The sequence below is a fragment of the Balearica regulorum genome, chromosome 1 (assembly GCF_011004875.1).
Source record: "Balearica regulorum gibbericeps isolate bBalReg1 chromosome 1, bBalReg1.pri, whole genome shotgun sequence".
Classification (NCBI taxonomy): Eukaryota; Metazoa; Chordata; class Aves; order Gruiformes; family Gruidae; genus Balearica; species Balearica regulorum.
This window is the reverse complement of record NC_046184.1, coordinates 125,270,174-125,282,413: the sequence shown is the minus strand read 5'-3', so window position 1 is coordinate 125,282,413 and position 12,240 is coordinate 125,270,174. Positions and strand designations below refer to the sequence as shown.

Genomic DNA, 12,240 nt, shown 5'->3' with positions numbered 1-12,240 from the left:
TTATAGCCTAATTTTCAGAGCAATTAACTTTTCTTGGTCAAAGTTCAACTATGATCAATTTCACCTGCAACCAAGAGATTTGAAACTTCCAGAGATCTTAAACAGATGTTTCAGATCAAGTATTCATATTACTATTATATTTGATAACAGTGAAATTCATCTGATAACTGTGAAATTGTCCTCTCTGTTCTTGTTCCTCATGCAGTATACCTTGAATATATGCATTATGGTGATATAAACAACAGTTCACCCACTACACAACACCAGTTTCTTTCAAGAAAACCATACATCATGTGCTTGCATAAAAATAAAATAAATCCAGCTCTGTAGGCCTTGTCTGAATCATGATGTATATACACAGAGCAAGGTAAATTGAGATTACAAGAATAATCCACTGGCATTATTAATTTTTAAGTAATGAGTCTTGCAAACTTAACACTCTCAAGGTATTACTTCTCTTGCTTTAGAGGCTTTACAGGCTTTTTTTTCCTAGTTTGGTTTGTTGAGGTTTTTTTAAATAAAACTTTTGAAAGTAGCAGAGCTGTCAGTTCTGCTTTCCCATGATTTTGCTCCACAGCATACCAAACAAATACACACATTCATGAAGCAAGAATTTACTATAAGATAAAGCTAGAAGACCAATACAATGCTTTAATTTTATCTACTTCATTCAACAAATTATATCATAATTTACACACTGAATCCATCACTTTAGGTGAGCTAGACATACTAGTTGGAAATATATACAATTTACTTATATAAAAATAAAAGAAAATCCAATATAATTAATGCTATGTTTTTCCTATTAACCATAACCAACTCTTCTTAAAACTTGGCATCTTATTTTAAGTTTCATGCTTCTGTCTCTGTATTTTACCCAGGAAGTGATCTCTAAGTGTCTAAATGAACATTTGAACAAAATGGGTTTTGAATGCCTTATAAATGAAGGTCCCAAGACCATAAACATTTCAGCATGGGGCAAATTTAGGTATATGAATGGTGCTACTAAGTCAATTTGGCATGTATATCCACATATTTTTCATATGAGCCTGAAGTATTTATTTACCCTTTAAACAAAGTCTTACCTAGCAGCATCTTTCTGTAAACGATGCTGTCTTAAACTAGAAATGAAGTCTGCGTAGTATTCCTTATGTGCTTCTTTTGACAGTCGTTCACAGTCAGTATAAGAAAACTCTGGATCTATATAATTATATCTCTCAGTCTTTGTGAAAATAGTCCTAAATATTCAAAGAGAATTGTAGTTTCACTACACGTGTAAAATGATTCTGAGTCTTGTTAGAAAGAAAACATATTGATTTTGCCATATATATATATATTTCATTGCAAACATTCTTTTTATCACAGCTTATTATTAATATTTGACCTTGTAAAGGCAACCATAAAAATGAAATATTGAAACTGTAATAGCTACATTTGTAGTTTCACATAAGAAAAGCAACTAGATAAATTTATGTGCAATAGGTTCAAGGTTGAGTAGAATCCAATGAATTTTAAAGAACTTTCAGCCTTAGAAAAAAAAAAAAAGAGTAAACTGTCATATGAGTAACGAGTCTTGATCTACTATATAGTACATACAAATGTGTGGGTTTAAATATTATATTCACATCATTTTTACCTGTACTTTTTATTCCATTCACTAGGTCTAATGCTGGCTGCGCGGTCATTAGGAAAAGCTATAAGTGCATCATCCTCACAGTTCCTGTTTATCCAATGAGTATGAATTTGTGTGTGGGTTGATTTAAGTATTGCCACAGGTGCTGTATCAGTGCACTGTCCTGTGCCATCAGCTACAAACTGTCCGGTTGCATTGGAAATCATTGGTGTTATACCTTAAAATTCAAATGAAACTTGTTAATACACTGATACTAACACTTTCTAAACACAATTCAAAGTATTACAAAAATATTTCTTAATTTATACCAGTCTACCCAGCAGCCCAACAATCAGTCATCCATTTCATTATGTTTTCCCACACAAGAGGGAAGAAGGCATTTAGACCACACTAACAGCTGAACACCTTCCCTGGCCTAGATCACAGACAAATATTAGAGCCCAAACCACTACTACTAGCTCCAACTGTGATGCTTTATCTTGCATGTGCACACCACCAAAGACTCAGAGCTGACACTGTCGCAACACTGTCTGCAGTATCCTAAGGCTTGTCTTAAGGGCTACAAACACAGGCATGATTTCTTTTACAAAGAACTCCTAAGCTATCACAACTAAAAAGAGAGTTTGGATCTTTTTCACTCTAGTTTTAGAAAAGCACATATACATTAAAATTGAAGAGAAAAATTATGACAGAAACTAGGCGATGTGTTTGCTCACTCCTCCTGCATAAAGATACACGTTTAAAACAGCACTATAAATAAATAAGTAAATCAATTCTTCAACTGCCCCTTGCTCCCTCATCTGCAAAAAAAATGATATGTTAAACTAAACATATTGGGTTTACCCACTTTAGCCTTACTTTACTCTTAAATGGCTACAAAACCCTCTCCTTTCCATCCTTCAATCTATATGAGTGATTACAACTTCCAGTGCCCAGGGAGGCACAGTTTGCAAAAAGCTTCCTTCCAGTCTCTCTGCCCCTCCACCAAATACAGTGACAAGTAAACATACTTATCCACAGAAACTGGGAGAAGAGAACAGGAAGATACAGAACCCATCTATACAAGGATCTGAAAAACAAAATCACTTTCCCTCCACACATCAATGAAGCTTAAAGGAAAACACAGATAGCAGCAGCCTACAGAATACAGATACCCCTCATAACCTCTTTATAATCCTGCAAATAGGAGCAGAATGGGGACACTGATAGAGCAAATAATAGAGAAGAGCATTTAGAAAAGATGACAAAACTTGAACACTACATTAAATCTTTGATGCACACAAACATATTATAATCGTGGTTTTGAGGCAGGAAAAATGCAGGAGTTCTGGATTTCAACAATAAAACCCAGAAATTGCAAAACTTTAGTTTCTCATCGATTCTTGATTGCCATAGACTTGAGATACCTTCCTGAAAGTAGCGGGAATGTCCAATGGCTTATCAACCATCCTAGTATTTGTAGAAAGAACAGCATTTTATCCTGACTTTCAAATTACTTCCTTTTTTTTTTTACTTCCCCACAATGCTCTCTCTAAAAAAAAATGGGTATTGCCTTCCTGTTTTTCATTAGTGAGTACATCTTCAAGTGGGCAGCAGTCAGTTAAGGAGCATTCAAGCTCCCCTCCTTATCTACACACAGAAACCAGATGCACCACTGTACAGGACAGCCCTGTTGCTCTAGTACTACCTGCAGATGCTACGGCTTATTTGATGCTAAAAAAAGCTATGTTTCCCATGACTGGTTTTAAAATCCAATGACAGGCTTAGTCAAATCTACTGTAAAGTGATTGTTCATGAGAGACGTAAGGAACACGAGGAACAAATTAGAGTCTAATTATTGCAAATCTTGAAAGATTCTTGATGCTGGCATATGTTTCATAGGATGAGAAGAGTCAATGGACGTGCATTAACTGGCAGATTCATCTGGCAATAGTGACTTTCAATCAATCAAGAATACCCTGTTATCTTTCCTAACTTCTTTCTGTGCTTTACCTATCTCTCTACTTACAACTGAAACATACTGGTACTGTGTTAATGGCATCGCTGCCAAAGACTGAAGCTTTTATTTTCTGATTTATAAAAGTTAAATAATCATATGATGAAAATTTATGTTTTAATAGTTCCATTTTTGTTAAAATATGATGGGGGGTTACCATTATTTTAGCCATTGTTTTATACACTCATGGGTACATGTCATACAATTGAGCATTTCCTCAACTGCAAGAGAGATTATTTTTTTAAAATAAACTAAAAATAGTAAGAAATCATCTTCTAAAATGTTAAAAATATACTGTTAAAACATTTTATCAGTTGTCATTTTCAGCATCTTACCAGGATTAATTTTGAATAGAATTTTTTTTCGTTTAGATTTGCATACACCAATAAAGCTCAAATATATTTGGTGAAAGGATTTTGTCTTCAAAACCTGTAAATTATTTTTCTCTAGTCCTGTACCAATGATATCCACAACTTGCTTCACTTTAAATATTCCTAATTGATGTGGAGAAAATGAAAATATCACATCCTGGAAAAGAAAAGTTGTTATGAGACATACAAGGCAGAAAAGCGAATAGAAAACTTCTGTGTAATTCTGTTCGAGTCATTTCTCTCCACACTTACTTGTGAGATAGGTGTTCACAACTGGGCTTTTAGAATATGCCAACTGCCACACATAAATTAGCAGTTTTATATTTCCTTATACTGCTACACATTAGAACACCAAAAAGTCTCACTTGCTCATTTCTGGGACAATTTGCTCTCTCTTCTACCCTGAGTTACATGTTTGTGAAATTATAAATGTCTCCATATTTGCCTTAAATTTGGCAAAGTTTCTTCCATTAAAAGATATGTTATGTTACTCGAGTATTTGTGATTTACTGAAAGCAATGAAAATGATCCTGCAAAGGTTTGAGCATAAATCAGTCTGCTCAAGTCAGTAAAATATAAAAAATTTAAAGCCAGGAAAAACCTGGGTAAAGTTCCTTTAGTACTACAATTATTTTTTCCAAATTTAAAGAAATACTTGTTGCTTCCTGGAATACAGGAAAGAGCATCGAAACACTCTACATAAGGAGAAAAAAATTATATATTTGATTGATATTAAATGTCATGGCTACTGAAATGGTTCTAGTTTACTTTCAAGAAATTCCATCACTGACCACTGTAAAGCAATCTGCATATCTACATAATCTAAAAGAAAGATGTAATTACCTTTACAGATTTTTTTTTAATTTTTCCTTTTTCAGGAGAAATATTAAAGTGAGCAGTCTTGCGGAAGCTGAATGTTACTGAAAGGTATTCTGATTCATTTTTGAGTGTGCACAGGACTTGTGGTTGTTCACCCAGGAAACAGTCCATAAACTTAATAACTGGTCCTGGATTAAAAGTTAACATGACAGGAAGCCCAGACCCTGTCAAAGCTAACTCCATGTGACGAGGATGATTCACTGCATCAAACACAAAAAACAAACAAACAAACAAAACCTCACACACCTACTAGCTTACAAACAGAAAGTCATACTGTAGTTGTATGGTTGCAAAAACAAAATAATACTGTAACAGAATATGAGTTATAATGTAATTTTCTATAAACTTAACACAGACATGCTTACTTATAATGGCTATTTGATAACATATTCCCTCATTAAGAAATTTGAGGGTGATCAAATATTCACTTGAAAATGCACAAAATCAGTATTACCAAAGTGCTGGTGACTTGCAAATGGCTAGGGTGGGGGGTTTTTTTGTCCTCCAAATATTTACATTTATAATTAAGTTCTAAGTGTTCACTACTAGCAGGTGTATTCATGACACGCATGATTCCCTCCTCTCGATACACTGCTCAAAGAGGTTTTGGTGCTAAAGCATTAAAGATGTAAGTTACAATATTTGTATTGATATAAATAAAATAAATACAGGTTTCCATAAAACTGCTAAGATGATGAAGAAAATTAAAAATCAAGATATACAGTTTTATAATCTATATATACATTTCTGATGGTGACTATACATTTCTGGTGACATACTTGTGATTGCTGTGGCACCATCACTGAGGGCTTGCAGATAGCCATTTTTATTCCCAACAGTTTCAAATCTCAGAAATAGTACGTAATCTTGTTTCTGTGATGAGTCATTCACTCCAAAGTCCCTTTTAATTTTTCTGTAAGAGTCACAATCTCCAATTACAAGATGAGGAAAAAAAACAAACCATTAAACCCCAACCCACAAAAAAATCAAGGCTTATTTTTCATTATTCAGTCTGGCTTCTTTGCTGTTGCTTACAGCTTGAACAAATGACCTTTATACTTCCTTTCAGAAAATGGAACATTAACAAATTTAAGCTCAACAATATCTGTATGCTTATTATACCGGTCATTTTATATCTTTTCCAGTCCACAACAGTTCTCAAAACTAATACTACATGCATAATAATCACTTAAGTAAGGGAAAATAGCAAGAGCACATCTTCTTCTTTTATTATCCGAAGAAGGAATGTTGCTTTATAATTACTTTTTTTTTTTTTTTAATGGAATGAAAGCTCTCCAAAATGTTTCAGTCTCTTGGTGATGAAATAGATATATTTTTTCATAATGCTGCACATATACTGTATCTTTATGAAATAAATATGCAGTCATTAAAAAGGCACTTAATTTGACACTGTAGTACTCTCTCAACAATCTTTAGAGATACAATATATTTAATGGGAGCTGCAATTAGTTCCCTTGGCAAAACATAATAAAATTCTTGGTCTTGCAAGACAAGCTTAACCAATTCTTTGTTCAAACTCATCCTCAATGTATTATAAAATGTCTCCCAGATAATCACTTCAGACTTTGCTGTCTCATTTGTAGTATGATGCCAATCAATTTCTTTTAACATATGCAAATATATAAGAAGTCATTCAGAAAAAAAATTTGCAGACACATTAATTTAAAATTATTTTCTCTAACACAGCTCTTTATAGAATAGTTGAGAGCAATCAGCTTGTGTGTGCGTGTCTAATTTGGACCGCTCACTCACTTTGGACTAAAGCACAATGTGACCAAAGATTTCTCATAAGGTAGCAAGGTTCCTTGATTAGGGATGCACAAGATCAAGGTGGAAGCATCTACATCTCTTGTTCTATTTTTGAAGCTTAAGTCTTGTAAAGCGGCATCTGCACTCCTCTGAAGATCTGTCCCCTAAAAAATAATCAAAACATGGAATAGTTCAGCCTGTTCGGCTTCCCCTTTTGTGTTTAGTCGTTTGGTTTTTTTCCTACACATACATTTTCATATCTGTCACAATGAGTAGAAAGACAGAAGTAATAGAACTGACATAGTTACATATCACATGGCTAATTAACCAATTTTTAAACATCAATTTCATGTCAATGTTTTGAATTCCCTTTTTTAAAGGTGATGCTCACTCAGATGATTTCACTGTCAGAAAAACAAGTGAAACTACATATGCTTAACATCTTAGAATACCAAAATATATTTCAATAACTCCTACTAAATTATAAGAAATCCAGTAGGCACAACAAAACCACTCAAAAAAAACCCAAACAAAAAAACACACCCAGGGAGCGCTCTTAACATTGTTCAGGTTAAGATGTCATATAGTGAAACAGAAACAAGGAAAATTTAATTCCAAGGTTAAATTATAGTAAAAAAAAAAAAAAAAATGCTGGTTGGACTTAAGTTTCAGAAAGCCTATTGATCAGGAAATAGTATGACATATTAAACAATACTAGAAGATGATCATTGAGAAACAAAAAATGCAGAAGCAGAAATTTAAACAAGTTTTCAACTAAAATAAAAACCAGAACAGTTTCTTACCATCTCTCCTCCAATGGCATTGTCTTGCAGCACTGCTACCCAGTCCACACACTCAGGACTTTCATTGTATAAAGATATTTGTTCAGTCTTTGAAGATCCAAAGTAAACTGGTCCAAAGTTAATGCATTCCAATATATTTCCACACGACACTCCTAGAACTTTAAGAACTTGTTCAACCACAACAGCTTTGATCCATACTTCAGTGCAGCCATGACCTTCCAACTCCACTCTGTCAGTAAGTGTAGCAAGCAGCAATAGGTAATGTAGAAAAGTGTTAGAAATAATCAGTTTCGTTTATATTAGAACCTATGCAAAACTGAACTAAATCAGAGCATTCAACTCACTGGCTTTCCATAGATAAACTAAGCAGGAGGGGGGAAGAGTGTGCTTGATAATGTGATACTTAACAGGAATATTACCAATCAGGAAGAATCATACATTACATGGTAGAGTTTTGGGGAGCTTTTTGAGTTTTCCCTCTTTTTTTAATGTTTGAAACAATTCTCCAAAGAATCAGAGTTCTCCACAGATGAAACACTGCTCTTATTTCTGAGAATCTTTGTATCTAGATATCAGTTTTGGCCTATACTGAGTAATTTTCTCTTAGGCAACTTCAGCTAGAAGTTCATTTGAATAACCATAAAATAACTCTTGCTGTTCCTGTTTGAATGCTTGATCTTGATGATACCACAAAACACCAAAGGACTTTATAGACATTGTACAAATCTTTTTTATTAAAATTCTACTGGAACAAAGCATATTTGTTCTTGTTGCACAAAAGAATCAAATTTAGTAATATAACACCTTGTTCTAATAGAATCAACTATCCTTTGAATAGCCTCTGAGCTGAAAAAAATAAATAATTTTAAAAATCTTTGTTTTGAATAGTCACACATAACTACACAAGACATCTGGGAGAGGATCTCAAACTCTCTAAATATCATCTTTCAACCTTTCAGCCTCTGAGCTGAAAAAAATAAATAATTTTAAAAATCTTTGTTTTGAATAGTCACACATAACTACACAAGACATCTGGGAGAGGATCTCAAACTCTCTAAATATCATCTTTCAACTTCTGAAGCATGACTGTGGGATTCTCCAAGACAGAAAAGAAATCTCAAAAAAATATGAGTAGATTCTTCTGAAAAGAATTTTGCTTGTGCATAGAAGCAAAATGCTTAGAGGACAAGGCAAATTGAAATAACCAGGATGTTTCCATGAAAACCGTACTATTTCTCCAAGCCAAATTTCCATCAAATACCCATTGTAAAGACTTACAATATTACTCTATTTGTTTAAATGCATACATACACACATGTATATGCATATATTTAAATATTTGTGCAAGGCTTGACAAGGAAACTTAAGATTTCAGTTAGTCTAAAGGATATAGCAATGACTACTAAGAAATTACAAGTTCACTGACAGAATTAGGTAGAATTCAAGGCAAGGAACGGGTAAAGAATGAAATCTGAGCTCTGTGTAGTTATGTTGTTTCAGTTTAATAGATGAACCATCTACTAGACTGCTGAAGAAAGCAGCTGTTTAACCAAGATGGGGTGAAGAAAACAGTGGTGGTAGCCTGCACAGCAAAGGAAAGGCACAAAGCATGACACTTAGCAACCAAAAGGTTGAAACTCAGTAACCAAAGAAAATATCATATGAAGAAGGATGTAACTATGCGGCAAAATGCAAATATTGTCTTCCCTTTCACTCTAATAGAATTTTTCTCCTTTCATTTCATTTCCTCTTCCAACAGGCTACAAAAAGCAAGAACAGGAAGAATTGGACTTTAAGGCATATCTTAATAATCTAAAAACAAAACAGGAAACACACCCTCCAAAAAAAACCAAACAAAAATCCCCAGAAAAACCCACAACCCAACCACACCCTATTAACTATTATAAGAAAACAGGATGGAAAACGACTTTCCACATTGGTATCCACTTCCAAATTCTGGCACTTCCTAAAAAGTTTATATTCATCATTTGAAGAGAAACAAGGTAGGTATTTAAAAATAGTCCATTCTTAAAAGAGTTACTGGTTGCAAATACATTGCCTCCATTTCAAATAAGATACACCAAAGGACATCATAATGTTTCTGAGACTCCTGAAATACATAGAGCCTAAAGAAAAATAGCAAAGTTACAGAATGTAAAAAAGTAAGGAACACATGATGAGTAGAAAGGTGAAAGATTCAAAAGTTCTTGGTTAGTTGTATACTGAGAAATGTGCAAATATCCTGTATCATTACAACTTCTGAGAGATCTTTAATAACAGCCAGATTCACAATTTATGTCTCACTGTTCTGTGGAGTTAATATACTCATCAAATTAATTTAATAAAAATAAATGTGGAAGACTGCAACTGACACCCAGCAGCTTAACTTTTTTAAACATTCATAATAAAGATTAGAATTAATAACAGACAAAAATGCAATTTATAGGGCTGGATTTCTTCAGTCATTCACTCACTTTATCACTTCCTTGATGATTCTGGGTACATCTGTGCAGATATCCACTTTAACCATCTTTACAGAATTCGGCTCTACCACTCCACTGGTAGGTTCTATGTTAAGCAAGACAACCCCATCATATGATATTTTAAATGTACCTAAAAGAAACAGAATGTTACACAACATACATAAAGTTTTAGATTTATATTCTTCTATTACACATTTGGAATTACAAAACACATAATGCAGTTATTCACAAGCAGTGCATTTTCCTGTAGAAAAAGGAAACATGGAGTTAATCTTTTTCAAAACCATTTCTAACACAGAGTAGATCATTATTTCCAGAGTTTCGTTAAATATTACACCCACATGTCCAACACAACTTTGTGAGTTGTGATTGTAACAGAAAAGATACTCACATTCCAAACAAAAGTGACTTTATTATAAAGTGGCTGTAAGTAACATTTTGTATGTTACAGGATATTTTATACACAGCTCTAGGCAGCTACCGTAGCCAGAAAGTTAAGTCCATATTGCAGGTAACAACAGTTTTCATTATCTGGTACATACACAACACAATTTATTACAGAAGAGAACAGTGAACGTTTCTAGGTTATAAAAATATTTTTTAAAATGTGAAAAAATTATTATACGTGTATTTAACCAGCAGCACTAATTATCTGCCATTACATCATAGATAGCAAGAAATTGCTTCAAATGTAGGAAAAATGCAGTGTTTGACCTCAGACAACAGATAATCTCTGATATCAGATCAGAAGCAGGAACAAAGGACTCCTTTTGTGCATGGGATGACATGTGAAATGCAATGCTTGAATCACAGGCCAGCATATAGCATTTCCTGTTGATACAGCTTATGTGCTGTCTGTTAGTGCGACCTGCTGTATTACGATTTACAGACCCTACAGAAACACAGATTCAGCAGCTGTTCCTGTATTGTCTGCCCTCAATACATTGGTCACTAACCACCTCTTTCATTCGAATTTTGCCTGTGTCCAATCCTGCAAAATGCCATCATGCAGCCTGCGTGCACCATGCAACAGAGTATATAACTAGAAACAGTTCCAATACAACATGAGAAAATTTACATTATGCAAATTAGTTGCAAATGCATATATAATGTAGGTTCTCATTTTCTTTATATCATTCCTCAAAGAAAGAGTATGTATGAGTAAGAGCTGTTTATATAAACTACATATTACATCTTTAAGTTGAGCTGGTTAGGAAAAAAAAAAATTTCCTTTGCTTTTTGGAAAAAAAAAAAATTCTGTTCTAACTAGACAGCCATTTGATTTTACTGTTTTTAATATTTGCAACCCATTTCTGTGTTTCTACAATCATGTATTTTCTGTTGGCACAACATTTCCTATGGAAATCCATGAAGCAAATGTTCACACAACCTTGGCCTAATGAAAATAAAGGTACTTTGTGATATAATAAGTTGTACAAGCAAGGAACAAAAGTAATTAACTGCCTTAAATTTGTTATTTGAAAGTTAGCATAGTTGCCACCCTACTTCTGGAGAAAAGTGTCTATAGCTTTGTCCAGTGGAAAAGGCAGTCAGATAGGTTACTTGGATCATACAAGCATTCTTATGCTCTGTTCTCCATGTCTCTCATACTCCTTGGAAGGGTCCCTCACAGAAGTTGAAGGATGCGCAGGTTTTGAAAGCTGTATGATTTCAAAAGCTATGGCAGCAAGATAAACAACATCTCATTATCTTCTGATAACAAATACAGTTCAACTCCAGTCCTAGAAGACCTCAGCTCTGAAAGTACATGGAGCTTGTAGTTCTTCATTTAATAGACAGCTATTGGGGTCACAGAATCACAAAGACAACAAAGCAAAAGCAGACATGATTTGCTGTTATTTAAGCTTGGCAGAATAAGCCAACGAGCAATGGTTATTTTTACATCTTTCAGATTGGACTTAAAAGTAGAGAACTCCTAAATTCATTTTTTTCCCTATGCAGAAACATAGTACTGCCTACAGAAGCAATTGGCCATTTATAGAACCTTTAGCTACAGTACCCATAATCCACGTAACCCAGAACTTCAGTTAATTTCTACCTGGCCATCAAAGTGTTAACTTTCATAAAATTGCATTTTCAAGAAAACAAAATATTTGTATAATTTAATGCATACTAAATATTTACCTGAAGATGATCCATGGTTAGAAATACTAATTTCTTTACTAATTATTTTACTGTTTGCAATCACTGTACCAAAATTAATCTCCAACTCAGTTTCCAGATAACAACATGGAATTAATCTGCAGAGAAAAGACATGGTTATATTTTCTCAAAAGTTGAAAAT

The 12,240-nt window shown here is 33.8% G+C and overlaps 1 protein-coding gene across 1 annotated transcript in view; it reads right to left on the bottom strand.

The window, feature by feature from the left end:
- The window catches only part of CFAP47 (cilia and flagella associated protein 47), a 360,776-nt gene that overhangs the window by 339,356 nt on the left and 9,180 nt on the right, over positions 1-12,240 (bottom strand). Inside the window, exons 3-11 of the mRNA XM_075774464.1 lie at positions 12,081-12,196; positions 9,927-10,065; positions 7,453-7,681; positions 6,653-6,813; positions 5,659-5,792; positions 4,844-5,079; positions 3,965-4,157; positions 1,637-1,850; positions 1,086-1,238 (exon numbers count right to left, since the gene is read on the bottom strand). Coding sequence (XP_075630579.1) covers positions 1,086-1,238; positions 1,637-1,850; positions 3,965-4,157; positions 4,844-5,079; positions 5,659-5,792; positions 6,653-6,813; positions 7,453-7,681; positions 9,927-10,065; positions 12,081-12,196 — 1,575 coding nt within the window. The remainder of the gene's footprint in view (positions 1-1,085; positions 1,239-1,636; positions 1,851-3,964; positions 4,158-4,843; positions 5,080-5,658; positions 5,793-6,652; positions 6,814-7,452; positions 7,682-9,926; positions 10,066-12,080; positions 12,197-12,240) is intronic.